The sequence below is a fragment of the Brassica rapa genome, chromosome A07 (genome assembly GCF_000309985.2).
Source record: "Brassica rapa cultivar Chiifu-401-42 chromosome A07, CAAS_Brap_v3.01, whole genome shotgun sequence".
Taxonomy (NCBI): Eukaryota; Viridiplantae; Streptophyta; class Magnoliopsida; order Brassicales; family Brassicaceae; genus Brassica; species Brassica rapa.
Genome location: NC_024801.2, coordinates 12,481,079 through 12,504,254, shown reverse-complemented (window position 1 = coordinate 12,504,254; position 23,176 = coordinate 12,481,079). Strand labels below are relative to the sequence as shown.

General features: G+C 35.2%; 1 protein-coding gene and 1 long non-coding RNA gene across 8 annotated transcripts; one reads left to right on the top strand and one right to left on the bottom strand.

Annotated features, from left to right (window-relative positions):
- Positions 1-3,431: 3,431 nt before the first annotated feature.
- Positions 3,432-6,727, bottom strand: LOC103829213. Of its 2 annotated transcripts, XR_004449243.1 has the most exons (8): positions 6,505-6,727; positions 6,278-6,430; positions 5,965-6,183; positions 5,627-5,742; positions 5,366-5,529; positions 5,027-5,181; positions 4,775-4,945; positions 3,432-3,646 (listed from the first exon to the last, which is right to left on the bottom strand). XR_004449243.1 is itself a non-coding variant. In XM_009104869.3 (7 exons), exons 1-7 carry the CDS (start codon positions 6,541-6,543, stop codon positions 4,859-4,861), a joined length of 933 nt encoding a protein of 310 aa, XP_009103117.1. In that variant the 5' UTR covers positions 6,544-6,727; the 3' UTR covers positions 4,751-4,858. The 2 variants fall into 2 exon arrangements, 1 of the variants encoding a protein (XP_009103117.1); XM_009104869.3 differs by lacking the exon at positions 3,432-3,646 and having other exon boundaries at positions 4,751-4,945.
- Positions 6,728-6,974: 247 nt separating this feature from the next.
- On the top strand, positions 6,975-22,002 carry LOC103829211. Of its 6 annotated transcripts, none has more exons than XR_004449246.1 (6): positions 6,975-15,558; positions 15,631-15,804; positions 15,950-16,272; positions 16,400-16,499; positions 16,728-16,935; positions 17,058-21,604. It is a non-coding gene; the product is annotated as an uncharacterized LOC103829211 (long non-coding RNA). The 6 variants fall into 6 exon arrangements; XR_625494.3 differs by having other exon boundaries at positions 15,631-15,880; XR_625497.3 differs by having other exon boundaries at positions 15,505-15,880; positions 16,385-16,499; positions 17,058-22,002.
- Positions 22,003-23,176: the final 1,174 nt, after the last annotated feature.

Here is a 23,176-nt window from a genome sequence, read left to right as displayed (position 1 = left end):
AGGACCCCTCAGTCCTGGCCGGACCTCCCACTTTTTCTGCATTGTTAAGCAAGTCGTTGAAATCTCCCGTCAAGAACCAAGGAGCATCTCTTCTTGTACTCTGCTCTATTAGACTAGCCCATAGGGCTCTTCTTTTCGGTATAACAGTATCAGCATAGATGAAAGAAGCGAAAAATTGTTTTCCTTCAAATTCAATAGAGGTATCAATACAGTTTGCTGAGGAGCTTAGAATTTGAATTTTGATTTCCTGTTTCCAGAAGAGAGCAAGTCCACCAGCTCCGTGACCAGTTGGCGATATCAAGAGTGAGTTCTCGTACTGTAACGAGTCTGTTTTCTTCTTGACGAAGCTGTCGGGATTTTTTGTTTCCATGAGGAAAAGGATGTCCGGAGAGATGTCTCTCTTCATCTCTTTTAGACGTCGAACTGTCCGGGGATTCCGTTGCCTGAGCTCTAATCCAGATGGAAAGACGGTGCTTTGTGGATTGCAAGAAAGTCTGAAGGTAAATTCTTTTATACTTTGATACACAATTACATAATGTTGATAATCTAGACTTTTATATTGGGAATATCGCATTTTTAACCCTGAAACTGTCACATTCTCGCACTTTAAACACTGAACGTTTTTAACTAGCACTTTAAATCTTGAATGTGATATTTTTATTATAACAAACCTCCAATGAGGTTTACTTGTTTACCAAGTCAACGAAGTGACTTGTATTGTTCATTTTGTGATGACGTGTCGGTTTTAAAAATGAATTAAAATAAAATTCTGGTACCAATAAAATGTGATTTTTGTAATGATCAAATTGTAAAATACATTTACAAATTGTAAATAATATTTAATTAAACCCTATCAAACTGTACCCATTTTAAGTAGTCTTAGTTACATAGTAAATAAAAACTAAAAAATCTTAGAGATTTGTTTCCAATTTTTTATTCAGTTTTATGTTTGTCTGATTAACATCAATTTTCATAAAGTATTACTTACAATCAAATCAATCACATGTAAGATTAATTGGTTTGGTTATCTTGTCGAGTACAAAATAATGTGATCCAAAAACTATGAAATAAAAATTTGATGATTTATCAAAAATATATAAGAAGATTTAATTTCTTAAGTTGATATAGTTTATTAGGTTTTAGGACATTATGATTTGTTTTTATTGTAAAATTGAATTTAGTTGATCTTTTAATATATTATTTAGGAGCCTGATTTTTTATTTTGTATAGGACCTCATATATATCGGCATTGCATATATATGACTATATGAATTGACTATGTTTCATTGTACAATGATACTACCTCTAATTGAGAAGAAAATTAGAAGTGAAAAAATGAGAAGAAAATAATAGGGATGTCGATTAAGAGCTTTGGTAGAATGTATTTTTTGTTGTTGTTAAAATTCTGGTACCATGTACATTTTGTGAATTTCCTATTTACTATTGAGGTTTTTACAAGTGAACATATACGGATACATTTAACATATTTAACAAGAGAAGAGGTTGAATAATATAATGTCGTACCTTTACAACATCTAAAAAGTGTTTTAACAGTTTTGTGTTAACTGAATAATACACGACGAGATCATGTAGGGATAAATTTTAAAACACCTCTTTTCTCTTATCTAAAAAAAATTATGGAGTCGCCCGGATCAGCCGATAAAATTTATCGAAAAAAAAATTATGAATTTCGGCGTAGCACTTCTTGAATGTTTTAATATATAAATAATATACACAATAAATCACATTCACACAAAAAATTTATTATAACTGAAAACAAATCTTATATATTAAAACAGAAGTCATGACTCATTTTATGTGTGATATTTTTATTTTGAACCATCACTAGAAATTATCGCATCTAATTGTCCTATCATTAATGTTATTATTAATATTATCTTAAACCCCACGTTATAAACAGCCTTTACTTAATGTACATTCTTATATTCATTATACAAATTGTATATTATGTTATACTCTATACAAAACTAAGAACATTGTCCCAATATCACATCGACTATAAACGAACACACTTCAAAACGTCAGATTTTTCTTATAAACTTCATCGTGAGTCATAATTCATGTCTTTGTCATTTATATGAGTTTACACAGCCAAGTAAAGTTTACACCATGTACATGTAAGAGAGTAACAAGCTCGAATTAATATTTACACCATGTACATGTTTCTTGTGTTGGTAGTCTTTAACACGTTTCAACCATGAATTGTTCGGTTCATAATTTTTACCTTGTGTCACAATTCATCAACCATTAATGTGCTGATGTGCATCAATTTTTCCGTGGATTCTCATATTTCTCGATTCATATATTCCTGTAAATAGAGATTGTTTTAAATGTCATTAGCATTGAACATGAATACTGGTATCTTTGACATGAGAAATCTTATTACTTTCTTAAAGTAAACACCGTAAGCATTTAGTTGATAAAAAAAAAACACAGTAAGCATTTGAAGAAGATGAAGATGGCATAACTAACACAAATACTAAAAGCCGGAAAAAAACTCATAGATATTTTTATAATATTCTATTGGTCACAATATAGGGGTATATTCATTTACTTAAAAATCATTTATATCCTACGTTTAAAAATCCAATACCTTTTTTTTTTTAACACAAAAAAAAAATATCGTGATTATAACTACAAACCAAACCAGAAATATCGTGATTATAACTATAATAAAAACAAACTAAAAATTTAAAGTAAATAAAATTTGTTCAAATCTAACATAAATATTGTAAATCATATATACCCAAATATCGTTACCAATTTTAAACAATACCTTCTTTTTTAGGCCAATATCGTTTACAATGTTCCCCAAGAATATCCTAAGAATCACTAGATTTCTTGCCTTTAAGAAGATAATCAAAAATTATTGTTAAGAAAATCGGTTCTATATATTTTTCCGTATTTTCTATTTACATTTAAAGCAACAATACCCAAAATCTAGGAACCGTCTCATCTATAAATAACCAAGCGTTTATCATTTGCTTCACCACAATCAAAAATAAGTAAAGTTTAAAAAGAAAAGAGAAAACGTTTACTTGATCTAATACTTTTTTTTTCACTTCTACTCGGGACAACCACTGTTGTTTTTCTATTTTCAAGGATTCACAAGAATTTCTATAGCACCAAACGACTGTCCAACACCGGCAAACTGGAAACCTAATACAAAAATTATTGATTCAAAAATTAATCAGACAATAAAATGAAGACATTTCATCAGAGCTATCAAAAATAAGTTACCTTACTTAGATTTCGTTTAATGTTTCAAAAGAAAACCCAAAATTAAATATATAATAAGAGGTTATAAATAAAAGTGATACTAAATTAACTAAATATATATATTTTTGAAATATGGTTAATGTTTACTAAATATATCACTAATGATGTAAAACCAAATTTCAACATATATATATAAGTCAAAACAAACACCCGCACGGTTGTGCGGGTCGAGATCTAGTTTTTTTTTAAAAACAACAAATATTACAAACCATATTCATGAACCATGTGATTCATTGTACAAACTGGCACGCTTATCAATAATATATAACTATCACGAGATGTTATATATAAAAGTAATTTTCACTCCAAAAGAAAAGAACAACATAAGGATCTAGAAAAGCGCACAACAAAAATTCTCTCTCTACGCTAAACGCTCTCCCATCTCTCTAGAAACCAAAGCTTGAAACTTTAGCTCCGGCCCGGCGTTTGTCGGTGCCGGAGGCCCCCTTTCTCTTTTCTCTTCCTCTTTTTCTATTTGCTCTCTCCACCACCGCTCTACTCCTTCGTCGATATGCAAGCGGTTCTGAATCTGACGAGACTTCCCCGGAGAATCTATTGTAGATCGACGGAGACGGTCTTGGACTTACTTTGGAGCAGCGGCGAGACCCACGGAGTGACGGTGGCAGAGTGGGTCGGCTTTTAGGGTTTGAGGATTCCCAGATCTAATTTTCCTTTTTAAGATCTCGGGTGAATCCTCTCTCGACGGCGGCGCGTGACGTGGTCAGAGGCCTCCTCCACTCCGGATCTTCACTCCTGCGCGGCGGTGAGACTACCGGAGGAGAGTTTTAACGGCTAGCAGAAGGAAGCTTCGTCCTCTGGTTTTCAGAGACGACACGTATTGGGGTTTGCGACGACGGAGTGGTCAACCGGAGAAGCGAGCCCTGTTTGGCGTACGTGGTGGAGCTCTACATCCCAGCGCCGGAGTTGATGCTGTGGCTCGTTCCGGTGGTATGAGTTTCACTCTTCTTGATGCTTAGATTATCTTGCCGGTATGTGTTGTCGTCGAAGCCCGACTTTCTCAGTCCGGACTCTCTGTCCGGTTTTAAGGCTAAGGATCAGGCAAGGAACTCCGATGGCTCAACCCGTTCTGGAAAAGCGCCTTTGGTGTTGTTGCTGATGGTACATGGAGAGCACGTGGATTATACGGTTACCACGGCTTGGTTTGCATTTGTAATTCCATGAATAGGTTTAGTTTCATTGTGTGTTAGTTGTCTTGTATCGTTTTGGTCGAATTAGGTGGTAGAAGAGATGGTTTACTCTGACCTGTAGGGTAAATTCATCTCACTGTGGCTTAAGGTACAATGAGATTTGGATTAGGTGGCGTATGGTCCTTGGAAGTGATCATGGGTGGCACTAGATCCCCTCATTGTATTGTGGTATAATCTCTGTTGAGGTTAATTGATTGTACTAAGTTTATTGGTGAATGAAAGTTGAAGTTGAGCCAAAAAAAAAAAAAAAAAAAGAAAAGCGCACACACACACACACATTTGAACATATTGCATACAAGCACATACACGCACAAATTTGACACACTGAGCCGAACACAACAACTTTAGTTCTAGAATTGTGCTGCAAAACGTGTGCTTTCCATTACGTGGTTGGCACTATCGAGTTCAAAGGCCTCACGTCTGTGATATTCTTTGATCTGCATGACAACGAAAATTGAAAAATGCTAGATTATCGCAAAAAATGCAATTAATATGAATCGTCTATTTCTTTCTGTTACCTCATCACTCGGCATATCTTTGAACTGTGGAAGAGCTAAACGTTGCGTGAACTCAATGTACGAAGCCGGGATTATTTCAGTTACTCCATCAGCAAATTCAACCGCAAGCCTTTCCGAGATGGATGAGATTTGTATCAGTAGACCATCTTGACTCACTGAGGGGGAATAAAAGAGAGAATTTTTTTTGAAACGGTACATATGAAAAAAAAAAAAGGAGGAATGGGTCAGTGTAATACTATCAAAGGAAAGAAAATAGCAAAACATCACAATATCACAATTTAACTGGGGCCAGTGTGTATGTGGATATGTTAGAAAATTGCGGAAATAAGTAAAAGAAACCTTTGAGAATTCCTCCGTCACTGTTGAGTTTGAATCCCTTTTCTTCAAGATATTCTTTGACATATTTAATGTCGTTGAAACGGTGTTTAAATCGATGAACCGCAAAAGCGAGATGGTTCATTGTATAGCCGTGGATAAGTGTCCATGCCGCAAATTCGCTTTCTCTTTACGTGCATGCATACATTTCAAGATTAAATTAGCTCTGACCACCAATTATTAGTTATAAGGATATATCACTGATCAGAAAGTAATAACATTTACTTGGCAAGCTGCGTGAAGTCGGCCCATGTAGGCTTCTCCCAAATTAAAGACCCTAAAGTACTTGAAAGAACGGCTTGTTTACCACCTAGTGGTTTCAAATACTTCCTTATTATCCCCTAGTTAGCCATGAATTAGGAAAGTGTGAAATTATATATCTTTAATGGTTTATAATAACAAACAGTTTTTTTCTTGTCCCCCAAAAAAAAAATAACAGTTTTTTTCAAAGTTTGTTCACAGTGAAAATTTTAGACCTTAAACCTGTAATCTTCCACATATCTGGAATCAGCCTTTAGATATTTTAATTTAAAGAATAACAACATGCTTGTAACAAGTAATACCTGTGATTCAAGGCTTAGTTCGTCCACAAGAACCTCAGCTATAACAAGTCGTGGCAAAGGACCATTGGCTAGACCGTGACCGTCATTTGGGGCTTGAGCATCCGGTGGAGAAAACCAGAGAACTCGCAGTTTCTTCTTAGGAAAATCAAGTCCGCCTCCAATTTTATATCCATAATCCATGAAAAAACTCGATAAGGAATCTATTCCATATCCATCTACCTATAAAACATACGGTATGTCAATTACAACCCCAAAGAAAAACGATTATTACAACTAGTTTCAACAAATTCTGAAGAGTATTATTGGTACGTACCTTAAGTGTCCTGAAAGTAAAGTGGTCATAGCAGATCTTCTCATTGTCCACGGACTGAACGAGCTCCCATATCGTCTTCGCGGTCGGGTTCTTCCTCAAATACGTCTTCAGTATATTCTCAAACACGTTCCTAAGAAATATTTCGCTTCCTCCCTGTGCATCGAAATTATACATTATGGTAGTGATAATTTCTTTATCTTCATAGAAATCAAAGTTGAAAAAAGAACCTTGAACGATGATACGTGAGGTAAATCGAGAGAACCCATGCGGAAAGATCCTTGAGATTTGGATGAGAAACAGATTTGCTTGATTGTTCTTATATAATAAATTATCTTATAGGTCGAATCATGGACCAAGATCACAATGTTTCATAATGATTACTAGCAGACAAAAATGAAATAAAATTTATGAAGCTAGTGGTAGTGGGCCAAACTGACAAATCACGAGAGTTCTACATACTTGCTTTTTTAAACCTGGCTCTGTTTCTGTTAATGTCCCACGGAATAATGTTTTTTTTTTTATTTAACATTGGTACATCATTTTTTTAACAACAAACACTTATATCAAATTAAAAACCAAACCGGTTTAGACGATTACAACCAGTATACTCGACGACTATATGATAAACGAAAGCTACAGCAATATGAAAGATAGAAATGTTAAAGGGGTGAAGAAACCCGTAGAAATACTTCATTTGAAACCTTGAAACTGATGTTACGAAGAACATACTAAAGTCGGTACAAGGAACGAGGACAGAAAAATCCTAGAAAGAGGGTTTGATAACGGTTGGTAGACACCAACACTAATGATGACAAACTCTCCTTAGCTTCAAATAAAGTTTATGTATCTGATAGGTGTGGAGGATGAGCTTGTACCGAGATCTCAAAGGACCTTTGTCGAAGATGAAAGCTATTAGGTGGTAGGAAAATGTGAGTGATTCCAGAACAGTAGGTAATAGCTGTAGAAAAATGTCTCATTTGCTTAAATTTGACTGTGGTATTCATGAGCAATAGAGCATAGACTATCAAATCTCTACCGACCCGTGAAGGCAGAAGAAATAGTGGATCAAAACTAAGCACAACATCACGGCTTTGGACTAGGTGAATCCTGTAGACTTAATCTAGATGATAGATTGTAGACCAACAAGATGCTTCAAAGAAGGATCGATGACCCGAGTTCATAATCATTCAGCAAAGATAAAATCTTATTATGCCATGATTTTTGAGTGGCCTTTGGTAGAAGACATTGCAAATCCATAAATGGGCCAGACCCAACCTAAAGCATTGGTTGGGGAGTCCATAATCTGTGTTGGAATGGTGGGGCTCAGCGATGTGACGCGACGGAAGAGTAAAGCTGACAGTGGAGTAGTAACAGCTGTTGGAAGGGGAGAGAGCATATATATAGAGGGAAGACGTCGGAGGGCCGTGCCGACGCAGCGGAGAGACGATCTCTTGTCCAGAAATAACTCGAAATGAAGGCGACGATATAGACGCCAATAGATCTTGCCACTGAAGCATCGAATCGAGGAGGTGAGGAGGAGCAGATCCTGTGAGTCTGTCCTCGACCTGAGCAGCTACAGTGTTTGTGCACATATCGAGAGGGATCACGGCAATGAAAGGCTGAGTAGAGGAAGCAAAAATTAAAGGGTGAGCAAAAGAGGCGGCGGCGGAGGGGTGAGCGAAGAAGGCGGCGACTGAAGGATGAGCAGTAGAGCTGGCGATGAAAGCTCTACTTTGGGACATGGTGAAACAGACGAGATAAAGGTGAGCCGAAGAGCGGACGATGGAAACAGAACTTGGCAGTGAACGAGCTATCTCCAACGGAGAAGTAACCGGAGACCAAGAAGGTGGCATCATGAGTAACCAGAAGACATAGAGGACTAAGAGAGGAGAGGAGCGGTGGTGACGCCAGCAAGCTACTTTGCCGGCGTCAAAAGGCATTGCTAGGAAACAGCGCTTCGAAGTGTAGGTCAGAGAGCAAATTTTAATTAGGGCGAACTCCACACTTGTACATCATTAAAATCAAAAATATCATGACTTTTTTCCTTAAAATCTATAATGCCTGCATTATCCAGACCTGGCTCAATTTTCAATGTTTTTTTATCTTTGAAAATTGAGACGTTATATATGTGTTCTAAGAATATGCTGTAGAGACATACTATTAAAATTAAAAAAAAAAATTACAAAGCAAGCTTGGCGAATGTGGAGTAAGCCAGAATCTCTGTTGGCCATAATATTAAAGAGCAGATATTTCCAAAATACAAGCTTTCTATCATGTGGTATGGGAACTAGGCCGTCGTACGCTTGGCAACGCTTAATGCACGGTAGAGAACTCCTAAAGCAGAGACTTGTGACATCGATTGGACCAGTAACAAAGACGAGTGTTTGCTCTGATAACTGGATCCTTGACACTATACCAAGACCCATATGTAACGTCAAGATAGGTTTGTTGATGTGATTGTTAAGGTTTCTAATTTAATGCATAACAAGACAAGGAGATGAAATTAATTACGAGCGAAAGATGCCTTTACTGAGGAAAATGCAGTTAAAATTTTCAGCATTAAGCCATCCTCGTTTGGGGTTTTACCAAACATGGATATACATCCCAGAGTGGTTGTCGTTTTTTAGATATATTACAAAACTATCATCACCCCCAGCTGTAACCACTCAACCCATAGAGAAACAGCTGTGAGAGCGATCTGGAAGACCAAATGTCCCGCAAAATTGAAGCACTTCCTTTGGAAGGCGTTGTCATGAGCTTTAGCAATTAAAGAGCGTTTAAGGTCTAGGTTCATCCCAGTAGACCCAGCTTGTGTTGCTTGTGGAGCTAACTCTGAAAGCATATGTCATGTTTTGTTTCAGTGTGCCACGACAGTCGAGACGTGGTCGTCGTCATGAATTCCTTTTCCAGCAAATGGTTTCTCGCCAGGGTTTGTTTTCTTGAACTTGTTCCACCTTGTAGTTATCAATACAAGAAAGAGGATGCCACTCTCTTGAGAACGTTTTCCTGGATTTTATGGTACCTTTGGAAGACCCAAAATGCACTAGTCTTTGAGCAAATGAGATATGAATCTGCATCAGCTCTAGTTCGTGCAAAGGAGGATTTAGACATGTGGTTGTCAATAAACTGCTCTGATACATAGTCTGTTACTTTGACAGGTCCTAATGTAGGGTCAACATTGGGCTGAAAGTGCCCTCCTCATAATGCTATTAAATGTAATTTAGGTGCCTCGTGGATAAATAGCTCACAGACAAGTGGAGCTTCATTGATCCTACATCAATCCAACGGATCGGTAATGCTGCATAGCCACAGATCCTACTCTGCGATCTCATCTCTATGAGAAGTAGAACACTGGTTTATATACTAGGCAGTAGATAGCATGAGAAGCACAAGACAGAGGAACATCATCTTTAAACCGTCTTTCGCCCTTGCTAGAGAGATTTTTCTCAACCCGAATGGTTTTCCAGAGTTGGACGAACTAACACAAGCTATCTTACAATTGCTGAATGATCTGGAGGCTTGGAATTTTTCTCACGCAAATATGTCAAAGAATATGCATGCAACTCGCATTGCAGAAAGTACCACGAAAGACAACCAAACCCAAATCCTATATAGCCCGTGGGTCGTTAATGGTCAAATCATGTGCTTACTGAAAAAAGGAGACATGGTCAATAACCAGCTCTGGTTTTTTTCCGCATTTTACTATTTGTTGTCCTCTGTTATGATGCCTATTGGTATCGGACTTTTACTTTTTATCTTTCTTTTCATGTTGTTTTTTCTCTTTTTTGTACTTTATACTCTGGTTTTGGTGTGGCGTGTCATAGGCACCCCACCATTTGATTATGATGAATATTTCAGTGTTAAAAAAAAGACTATCTAAACGGTTTAGGCGCTAAATGTGCATGAACCATGGCGATTCGTCAATAATGGTTTATTTTGATGAATTTTAGCTACATATAATAACTAAATGTTGTTTGTTTTTTTTTTGAGCAAAAAATGTTTGTTGAGCGAATGTTTTTGTGTTGTCTTTTTTTTTTTTCAAATGAATGTATTGGTCTAATTTAACCTCAAATTTACACAATGGACAAAATCAGTATAACTGTGGGGGAATGCGTAAACGTAATAAAGGGTCTTCAGTTACAACAAAATTTTGTTTAAGAACATTGCTAATTCATTTTTATTTACTCGTCTGTAATAGATATATCTATCATTTTCTCTATTTTTAGTAGAAAAATAATTATTATATTTTACACTATTTAAATGAAGGCTATTTTGAAAAATACATTCGAATAAACTTTATTTTTATTAGAGACTCTTCCTTTTAAAAAATATGCAAAATACATTGAAAATAATCTAATAAATTTGACATGATTCTAGACATTCTCTTCGCCCGGTTATTAACCAGTGCCAAGGGATTTTATCCAAATGGTTCAGATTTTCTTAAGCATTTTTAATTCCCACTTCAAAGTTCCTTCCTGGGTTTTAAATGCTTTGAGCTAAATGTAATTCCATGATTAACTAGCTCTTGTAAACATACTTCATGTTCCTTTTTGATATATTTCCATATTTATAGAACAAAAAAAAACAGATAAACAAGAATGACAAAAACAATATGAAAATGAGTTTTTCTAGAGATACTTCCTTCATTCAAAATCGCTCTGTGGTACGACCATTCAGTCCCACAATACAACTGTATCATCTTATGATTCGCATGCAGAATCCAAAATCAAAAGCATGACGAACCAGTGACAATTCACACTCCAAAAGCAATACAATTGTGTCATCTTAATGTCTCAGTGGTCCTGTCCAATATGTTTTCCTTGAATCTTAATCTCAAATCTTATCAAACTGACAAAATTAAACATGTCTCTCAAACCATATTATTTCTTCACTTGGCTTGTATTGCCCACTTTTACATCCCATGTGTATATAACATTAATTCTCCCCAAATCAACTTTGTTTTCCAAATCCGAACAAAGCAAATGTCCATGTCAATAAATAAACTCTTCACAGAAGCCCCTCCTAAGTAAAAACAAAACATCACAAGACCCACGTGGGGAAGAACAAACAAACCAAGCCAACTAATAAATTATAAGAGAGACCAGTTTATATACATCCGCAAGGCAACTGCCATCAGGAAACTCCCAAATCAACAACAGCTAGCTAAAGCAACCCTACTTTCACATTTCCTTTGTCACGCCTTTATATATCACAAAACTCACAAGAGGGATAAATACAGAACAAGATTGCTTTGAAATATCAACAAACTTTGATAACAATGGCCTTAGTTATACCGATTATTTTTATCGTGGTTGCTGGCTCCCTCTGTGAGGTTGCCTTCAAGCAGGCAGTCAGCAAAAAATTTCAACCACCGGTGCAAAAGATTGGACACGACATACTGTAAAACAGCACAATTGAACTTAAAGTGAATAAGCACAGTAATTTCACGCTGATGTGACTGCTCAAATAAGAAAAGACCGACTTGGTTTCAACATCTGCAAGCAAGTTACGAGCTTTCTGGTTTACAGGAAGTTGAAGCTGCTCCTGTCCGATTAAATCGATCTAAGAGGAGCCTACCATCTCAGGCAGTTTTGTTTTCTTGCCTCCAAAATGATTATACAAGTGTAGCACGGGAACATTTGTGACATCCTGCCACAACAGCACTGAGTTACCAATTCCTGGGTGGTTCAATTAAGGAAACCATGATTATGATTTGGTTTTCAACTTTCAAGCTAATGAAGCCTCTGCTAATAAGACTTAAGTGTGGTTCACAGTTGAAAGGATGTAACATAAAAGATAAATGTATCTGCTTGTATTTTAGCGTGGCCAGCTTCCCATCCTTCAGAAAAAGGTTAGATGCCAAAAATGATTAGGAGAGATACTAAAAGGAATGAAAATGCTCAAAATGAGAATTCTGATTCCTAATCTGATCCCAAAGAAGCTCACATACCACTAGAAACTCCATTCATCGGAATCATCAAAATCTTCCTCAGAACTCTCCATACACTTCACTTCACCAGAGACTATCCAGAGAACTATAAATTCAAATTAAGGAGATCAAAATCACAATCACGCTTAGTAGTCACGGAAAAGGTAAACAGTGAGACGAAACGAGAGAAGAGAGAAAGCGAGTGAGATACCTCTGCTCCGGATGAGCCAATTTCGGCATGCATCACCACAGCTCCGACTGTTTACACACCGTCGCCGGTTTGTCGAGGTTTTAGACTGCAATCAAATTTAAATTTTTTTTTCTTGGAAATTAAATAAAATTTTATAAAGTTCATAAATAGATCTTAAGCACAATTTTAAAATTTGTAACTAAATTTTAAGAAATAAAAAATAGAAAATTATGCTAAGTTTTAATTTTCAGTTACAAGAAAATGAAGGTAAATTATAGAAATTAAATTGGTATATTTCTCAAATGGAAATAAATGACACTTTGAAACATACGTTTGTCTTTCCACACATTTTTTTTTTTTTGATAACCATAGTGTGATCCAAAATCTTTCTAGGCACAAAGACTAATCACTACGAAGTCCGCAGGATCCGCGTTTTCTTACCACTTAAAACGTTCCGGATGGCCAAGAGAAATCGAACTCAGGGCGGTATTCACAGCTGTGAGCCCTTTACCACTTTTCCACACATATTTGACTTATTCCAAATTATGAATATAAAAAATTTGATTTAATCTAATATATTAAAATAATATTTAAATAGTCAAAATTTTAAAAAGATAGAAAAAGGAGATTAAATTTCCATATAATACATTACTAATACACAATGAAAACTTTTTTTTTAAGTACAGATTTTATAATAAATGTTTTACTATGTTTAGACTATATATCGTGTTATATACGAAGCCAAGAATAAATATTTTACTATTTGGTTGATGTTCTCAAAGTTTAAAATATACTCCCACATTGTAATCTTTTGTTTTATGTTTTATAAAATTTAGTTACATTCTAATATTTATTTGAGTCAATTGGCTAAAAAACCAAAAGAAAGGATAAAATTAACAATCTGCCTTAAAAGCACCGTTGTGGACCACGTGTTGGATCAGAGCTGGATCAGAGCAAATCAGATTTGGAGCATGTGCATGTGCAGTGTATAATAGTGATTTTTGGTACATAGCTAATTTTGCATAAATGCGTATGTTGGGAATATAAATACCCTATTTATTTTATATTTCATAAAACTTAGAATAGAAATATATTATTTTGTTATTTTTAATGAAATTTAGACTTTATTTTCAAATCACCTGAACTTGGTTTGGTTCGGTTTGATTATTCCAGGTGTTATTTCATCCACTTTCAGTTATGGGTTATGTGTATATATACTAACTATATATGTAGTTAAGAAAGTGTTGAATACTAAATGTAAAAAGAAAAGGAAGTATATATAGTAAGTATATGTTAAACAACACCATTTGAAATATGAAATCCATGAAAACATTTGAAACTCTAAGAGAATTTGGTAGTTTAAAGAAACTATAAAACCTTTTCTTAAAAAAAAAACTATAAAACCTTTGCAACGTCCACCCTAGGAAGGCCATAATGGCACCAAGAGTCCCCCCAAACACTTCAGTGTTACATACAAAACTGACCAAACGTTTAAGAAAATAAATGTGGCTTTTGAGTATTAACAATGACTAAAAAAAAGAGAGTATTAACAATGAAGCGTTAAAGCCTTAAAGGGAACTCATGGGGACATTTGACTCTCTTTTTCTAGCTCTTTCCCTGATAAACAACACTAGCTAGTAGCTGCATGCCTTATTTATATATCTGTGCAAAGGGTTTCCAATTCTTCCTTTTAATTTTCCAATAAGAATTTTCATATTGGGACCAATAATCATATATTCGAATCATACAATTAAAGAACGTGCGAAAATTTTGATTATGTGAAAGATGAATGATGAATGATGAATCGAGTCGAAATATTGGGCCTTGTTAAATAATTGACCGAATATTTTATTTTGGCCTTCCATTTGCTTGAAATTTTTTGAACGACATAAGTATTCCTTGCATGGACTCTTCCTCTGAGATGTCTTTCTCCTTCTTTTTTATTGACATCCCCTTCGTCAAATTGCTGCCCTGAACGATTATTCTCCATTTAATCTCTCATGCAAATTGCATGCGTCTAAACAATATAGAGTGTGAGATTGTTTACATTTCCAGATTGCAGTGTTAAAATGAATATTGTATTTTTTTACAACAAACGACTATTCTATTACTCAAATTTGAAGTGGTTTTGATAACCAAACCGGAATAGAACAATCAATGTAATAAAGCTCTTTATAAAAAGGACTATAAAAAAGTTGTGCATACCTAGCTAAAAAAATCATCAATTCCATTTTGGGCCTTTGAAATGTAAAAAATCTTGAAGTTCGAAAAACATATCTTGAGAGTATGTATCGTCTCCAATTATGTTGCAAAACTTTGCCTAGTTTGGAGTTTCTTTATCATTGCTATCAAGTCTTTGCAATCAATCCCAAAATTTTGACATGTTGAATGTTGGAGCATGCTTTCCAATTCCATAATCTTTCTCAGTGCCTCTAATTCTATATGCAAATGATTTTCGTTATGCTAGAATATTGAGTTTATATCCAAAAGAAGTATCAAACTATCTCTCTCCTCGAACCTCCAACTTCTTTCTTATCTTCAAATCAGCGACGATTTCTAGCTCCGGTAGCCACCTTCTGCACATGTGGTAATCAGAAACTTTCTCCTCTTTGTTATTTGCTCCGTTTTGTCGTCTTCCGTCCTGCCATTGATATGCTTGGTGTTATGGTTGGAGCTCCGCTGAAGGTTCGTCCAGATCTGCTATGGGGATGTAGATATCCGAGGTCTGGGGCTCTGCTCTGGATTACCAGTGAAGCGGTGGGGGTTGTGGTGGATCATATAGGAAATGTAAATGGTAGTATGCATTTCGTTATACTGAGTTTTTGTGCATTTGAAACAAAGGGACTAATGGTAGTAAGAAATTTTATTTGTATTTACAATGTAAACATAAAAATTGATAAATCACTATTTGTATTAAATATACATAAGCTTTTTGTATTCCCATCTATCCTATACTAAAAGGGACTAATAAAACCCTGTGAGCGTATCCACGTCTGATTGAAAAATCAGCCAATAAAGAGATGCCAGCTCATTGTTAGTATACACGTAGATTTATCGCTTTTTCAGAAAAAAAAACAATTGATGATATCTCTTCTCGTAAACGTACCGACGCTTCTCCTTTCTCCTTCTCCACTAACTTTCTCGCTCTTCCAAATCTCCTATGTAACTGTTGCATTCCATCACCATGCTTTATCAATGTGTCTTCATGACTAACAATTGAAACGCGTTTTGCAGATTCCCCTCCCTACTCACTATATATCTCACAAGGTTTTACTCCGTCAAGCATCATGTGCAAACACACCGGCGAAATCATTCACTACCGTCAAGGAAAAAATTCACAAAATTCAGTGTCATAGCCTTCGGATCCCGTATTACATTCAAATCACATGTTTCTCCATTTATAAAATGGTATTCCTTGCTCCCCTCCAAACCATCTTATATGTCTCTCGAACCAGACTATCTTCATCTTGAAAATTTGCTCAAGGTGATTTTCGAATTTCATCTGTTCTGATTTTGAGTATTTTTGATTGATTTGTGAATTTTGATTTTGCAGGCGGAGAAAAGAAGATAGAACGGATGAGAGATGACATTCGTTGTTGAAGCTCAATTACGATGCGTTATAGAAGCACGGTCTAAAAATCTTCTATGACGGTTGACTTTATCTCCGGAGATAACTCGATGGGCTCTGGTGTTACGACTTCGTTGAGAGACGGTGGAGTCAGCGAGCGTCAATGCTTGTGCCTCAGTCTATGTTCTCTTGCTGCGTTCTCGACGGAGATCCAGCTCTATCAGGATTGATGAGCGTCATTGTCGCTGGAGGATTCACTACTTCTCGGAGATCCATCTCTATCAGGCGGAAGCTGCATCTATATATAGGTATCTTCGTTGAGATGCACAGAAACTCATCAATCTCTGCAAATCCTTATATCTCAAAACATAAAAGCTTTCACTGAAACACTTCAAAGACATGGCGATAACTAACATGCAGCTTTCCGGTTTGAAGACCAGGTGTTGTAAGGAGACTGTTGTGACACGGCTTCTACGGCTTTGGGCAGCTAGAACTGTGAAGAAAGGTGGGGGAGCTTATGGGTGTGGGCTTGGTGGTATGTATAACTCATCTTCATATTCTCTAATGTGCGATAATTGTTTGAAAATTTAAGGGTTTATATGAAGATCTTAGTTGCACAATCGGTTTTGATAATGATAGTTATGCGTTAGTTCTGATTTCAGAGATTTTGTTTTTTTTTCGGTTTATATGAAGATCTAATTGTATGTGGATGATATTTGAATGTGTGAATAAAATCTGTTTTCAATTTGTTTTGTTGTGACAGATGCAAAGAGATTGATTGCTCGGAGATTTATTGACACCTCTGTCCAAAGTGACATGAAGCTATGGCCTTTCAAGATCTTACCTGCTCCTGCCGATAAACCAATGATCGTCGTCAACTACAGAGGCGAATAGAAACAGTTCGCCGCCGAGGAGATCTCTTCCATGGTTCTCATCAATATACGTGAGCTCTATTGAGAATTACGAATGCGGTACACTCTCTCTCTCCTTCCTTTGTCTCCCACTGCAACATACTTAAAGTGAAAACATATTACAAGTATGCTTTCACAGACATTACATTCTCTCTTCTTAAAACGTGAGGGTTTTGGTGAAGGTGCGGAGCCACTTATTCAGCTATACAAGATTCTACTGAAGGCACCTGGTGTATATGGAGCACGGTTCAGTGGTGCAGGCTTCAGGGGATGCTGTGTAGCCTTTGTGGATGCATAGAAAGCTGAGGAAGCTACTTCATATGTGAAGGATCAATACGAAAAGGCCCAACCCGAGTTTGCGAAGAAACTGAGTGGAGGTAAACCTGTTCTCATCTGTGAAGCAGGTGACTCTGCTCGCGTTCTCTGTTCAAACTCGAAGTTTTTTTCCCTCGAGTGCTCTGTTATAGTTGTTGATTCTTATTTGTTCATCCTCTTTTTTTATTCTCTCTCTGTGAGATTCTCTGGTCGGTTTAGTCAAGAGATAGAAATGGAGCATGCATTGATACGTTTTTATTGTTACCAACAATTTGACAATACGTAATGTAAATCATTTATCTTTCTGTTTTGTTTTGTGTTTCTTCAAGTTCTGAAATTGAAAGATCTTATAGGCATCTCTTCCTATCTTCATTTTCCCATGGTACTACGAGAAGAGAATACCATGTTGTAATCGGCTATTAACAGTAATGTCATGTTACACCTTTTTTGGTTTATTCATAAGATTATGCAAACAAAAGATGCTACTTGAATGGTTGAAACAAATTATTATTCTGTAATACCCCATTATTCTTTGTAACATAAAATCTAAGGCAAACCATAAGTGCCACCTACTATTGGTTTGTTTTAAACCGGATCAGTAGAACATTTTTACAAGTGGTACAAAGAAACACCATAATCACAGGAGAAACTACTCCGACTGTTTTTTTTTTCTAATAATGTTAGTATCATAAAATGAATAATGAACAAGTTGATACGATGGTTCCTAAATACCCAATTTTTTTTTTAACTTAGGAACAGGATTAGCTTTAGAAAGTGTCTTGAGAAAAAAAAGTGGCTTGAGCAACCAATTCTAAAACAAATAAAACAAGTTTATTAGGACAGCTAGATAGAATAGGTGGGTCAACGTCAAATTAGCAATAAACGACTAGAGGGAGGTTCACACAAAGCTCAGTAGGCGGAGGCGGTATGTTTCAACTGCTCAAGTCTCCTAAAATATAGGCTTCTGTCCTAATAGTATGGTAAATTAAATGCAGTCTTTTAATTGATTTCCACATCTCATATTCTGAAGTTGATGCCTGTTATGATCTTACATACTTCGAGTCTCTTTAATATATTTATTGGCTTTTGATTACGGTCCTTATTGTTGATGATCATGGATATCTCCACGCTTGAGAAGATTCTTCAGGTAAAAAAAAACAAAGTCGCAGCAAACCCGTAGCTCTTAGTGACCACGTTTCTATTACGCGAGACGAAGGCATGATCACCGTTAACGTCACCACCGCTTCCAACTTCTCCACACGAGAGAAAGTACAATCTCCTTGATTGGCTTTGCGTGATTGCGTTGAACAAAGACATGGACCGGTACGACCTAAGATACTTAAACATGTACAAGCTAAATATTAAACCTATATAATGAGTTTTCTTTCGTAGTTTTCTTCCAGGGCTCAGTAATAGGTGCTTACTTCAACAGTGTTGTAGTTTGACAGCAGAAGCTTTCAGAGCTTTGAGGGCAGTATTTGACGGCTCAACTAAAAGATGATGACGTTCCCTTTTGTGTTCGTGGCTGAAAATTTTCTTGCTTTTGTATATTTGGTGTATGCATGTAACTTCAAATGTCTATGTACTCCATTTTTGTGTAAGTGGTGCATGGATACACGTCTATGTATGTGCTCCATTTAGCTTATATATCTACATTGATTCAAGTTTATGAAGAAAATTTGAATTTGGATGCTTGATCGCTAATCACACAAACTGAAATACAACTAAAATTATAATTATCGAGCCTTGAAGAGCTTCCTTAAAACTTCCAAGCAGATCATCTCGAGAGTGTCACAATCATCAAGAACCACCACCTATCATGTCATACAATCCCCATTACTAGCCAAAGCTGCTAAACACATCTACATTTACAAAGAATATGACCATCGAAGCAATAACTATCCATCCACTTGCATTGCATCTCTAACAAGGTATAGTGATCTAATAACAAAATGTTTATTAGTGGGAAGATATATGGAGCAACATGGAAAGTTTTTATAACTTCCATGAGGCTATAACATTAAACTTTTATAAGAAGTAAATTATTTGATATAATCGGTTATGCAACTCAAGTAAATTTCTGATATAAATATAATACTTTATTAATTTATAACACTATTAATCTATTAAAATATTTTCAAATAGCATGAGCAAAATTTCCAACAAATAATTGTTATAAAACAAAAAGTTCAATAATTGCTGAAATAATTTACATAACATAATTAGTAAAAAATTAAAGGTGAATGAAATTCCATTATAAATTGAAAATCTAATATAAACTGAAACAAATATATATATTATAAAACATTTTTAATAATATATATTAATTATTATTTATGAAATTATAAATATGCATATATAACTTTAAAATATAACTTTATATAATTTTAAAACATTATATTATTTCAATTTATTTAGTTCAAAGGTGGATTAATTTATTATCGTGAGAAAAATAAATATTGTAATAAAATTAAAATTTGATGCTCTAAAAAATAAAAAAGTAATAGTTGTTCTTACTTTAGATTTTCTTCAACTATATCAAAATGAAATGTAAATCAAAAGGAAAAACAGAAATTAATACATTTTCCTTAATTTTTAATTCAATAATTTTATTTTTTCTAACAGAAAAATGTTAATGATCCTTTCAACTCAAATCAACAAAATTTACTAAAATTTATAAAATGATAATAGGAAAAACAGTTTGTGTTTATTATTCCAATTTAAAGTAAATTTTCAAATGTTTTATAAAATTATAATATATTTTAATATAATATAATTTTAATGTAAATATACCCGCCCGTAGGGCGGTCCAATCCCTAGTTAAAACTAATGTTTGTGTTTTAAGAAAAGTTAAAACACCAAAGTTATATAGAAATTAAAAGACCATAGCTCACTAGTCATTATGGATTAGTTCTGAATATAAATCTGTAAATGTGAACCTTTACAAATATCTTGAATATATGTATTATGCTCTTCCGTCATGCACATAATTCTGTTAATCGTATCTGACATCATCTATTTGACTTTCGACTTTTCAATGCGATATATTTGGTACATACCACGCGATGCGCCACATATGTAGCTAGTTAAGTAGGTATACAAATATTAATCGATCTAGCTTTTCATCATTTCATAACCAGCGCGGACATCATGGATTTGTTGTAGGAATTTATATCATCATCAGTAACCCTTTCTCCAAATTTACAATATAACAAATCAAATGTTGAAGAGTAGGAGAATGTAGTGAGGACAAGCAAGACCAGTATGGGCACTATAAGCATATAATGTATAAACCAGAATCTTTACGTGTATGCATCCTTTCTATCTTGTGAAAAGCCGTAAAGACCTTTTTTTTCAAAATGCTTATTCGCTTTACTCTTTCCTTTAACCCCAATTTGCGTCTATATTCAATATGCTTTTCTTGGCCATCATCTATTTTTTTTTTCTCTTTATCTCTTTCTCATTGAAGCTTGCAATTTATCCCCATCGCCTTTAACTATATATTGAAATGTAACTACATCCATCTTCTAAACTTCAATTATATCAATCTCTTGTATTCATATTGCTACCCATATCTACATGCAATGCAAATGTTTATATATAAAACAAGAATCAATATTTTTTGGTTGGATGTCTCCTAGAGATCCTCTGAACACTTCATTGGGGATACATTTTTAATGACAATCACCCACTGAAGTGTTTGGGGGAACTCCCGGATCCATTCAACGGATTTCAACTTGATCAAGTTGAGATTATGTTGGTTAATTTTTTTGTTTTTTAGCCATCTTACATTTTTAAATGTTTAAGACTTTAACTGTTGGCTTCAAGGTATATAGGTCGGTGCATGCATACAGCATATACATAATTTTATACGTAGAATATGAGTTGTTTTGTTCTTGTGTAGAATTTAATTTGGCCGCAATTTCTTCGATTCTTTCTTTTGGAAATTGTCTGTTTGATCTTCGATTAACAGTTAAGCATGAACTAGTATAAATTATGAACTGTTGTTTTTGATATGTAATTAGTCTATTTGTTAGTTTAAATTTCCTTCATTCCACGAATAGTCTATGTTTTAGATTAGGATAACCAGTTAGTCTCTTAGTATGTAGGGATCAAATGTAAGAGCATTGGCGTTCATAACTTTAAACCTTATTTTAGGCATCATCTCAATAATGATGAAAATTAGATAAAGTCGAAAGTTACGGTCTGGGGGTATTCCATCAATACGCACGCAACAAGAAATCTCGTCAACCGTCTCCTAGGTGGGTTTCGGCTCTCAGTATCCTTGCAGTGATCTATTTTGCTCAATAGAGATGCTTCATCTCTATCTGCTTTTCTCTCGATGTTACTTCTTTTCTTTTGCTTAGCGCCGTGCTCCCTCTTTATAGTTTTATCAAGATAATGGTTTTTTTAATGTACACTTGTCATTTCATGATTCTGTACGATCAGAAAACAAAAAAGCTCTTACATACTGCAAATTCTAACATGTGAAGTGAAGTGAAGAATCATTGGAACTTATAAGCATGCCCACGCGCCCTTTATAAATCATGTAAAGTATTGGCCTTAGCCATATGTTATAAAAACGTGACCACGTTTATAAAAAAATTGTATGCTGCTTAATTAGATGGCCAAGAATGACTGACGACTTATTCCTCACATCTCTGGTTCAAATGGTTTATAAGGACTACATCTTTTTGAAATGCAATCCGTACGATTGATAAAACATATAGGAACGCTTAAATTGATGGAGTGACCAAAGAAAAAAAAAACAAATTGTGCTAATGTTGTTTTGGAACCCAAAAAAACCCTCTTGAAATGAGTCTAACGACCCAGAAAGGATCATATTATTTTGATATGACCAACCGAAGATGTAACTCATGACTGTTATAGTTGATGCCTATGTGAGCACAGCTGCTCAGTGATTTTTCTTTTGCACTCAATTTAAAGTATTTGAAAGGACAAACGATTGCAATGTTAAAACGAAACAAAAACAATTAAAGACGAGTTAAAGTCTCTTGGCTATGGTTCTTGAATATTATTTCCAGATCCGGGAAGTTAAGACCTTTGGCTACGATTCTTGAGTTTTCTAACTTTTGCCGGCCATCAATATGTTCTTTGTTGCGTTTGAGAACATTGTCGATGTTATCGTCGATCTTGCTTGTCTAAAAGATTATTTAGCCAAATCCAGCTTCTCCCCATGCCCTCTTTCAAACTCTTTCGTTTGTATCAAGCTCGTTTGAGCAACCACTTCAGGGGTATAAGTGAAGTCTCTCCGCATGTTTCTATACAATAAGCAAGTTTCTCCTTTTGAGCATTTATATTCCATGTTTTATATTTCTTCTACTTTTGTTGGTCTTCTCACCGTCAAAGATAACTCTGGTTGTAATCGTTTACTGTCGAGCATAACTCCGATTGTAATTGCTTAAATCTGTTGGGTGTCTAATATACTCAGTTACAAAAAAAAGACTAGTTGAAAATTGGTGGAATCAACCAAAAATCGGGTACAACATAGATGGGAGCTTCACACGGTGTTTGCTATTTAGGCTATTATTCATCGTTTCAATCTCTAAACCTGGTTTTGTATCATTCCAAGACTTATCCTCCGGCCATGCCTGAAGATTTCCATTTTATATCTTGTGGCAACTCTTACGAAGATCAAAGGTTAAGGTCTTGAACTGTAGATGTAAGCCAAAAAAATGGTAACAAGAGAGAGACAAGTTAACAACACAAAGATCTAAAAGCTTATAATATTCACTGGATCACAAAAATGTCAACCTAGTTTACCGGTAAGGTCTTTCATCACATAAACAATCAGCATCCTTAGACCTTCACCTCAGACTCTAGTCCTGTAAGACTAAAGTGATTATCAGACATTCTCTTGATCCACGATTTTACTTAGTTAGGTGTAATAACAAGAGACTGATACAGAAACCAGTCAACCCATCACTCAAAAATTCAGTACCCAAAAAATGTGAATGGGCTACAA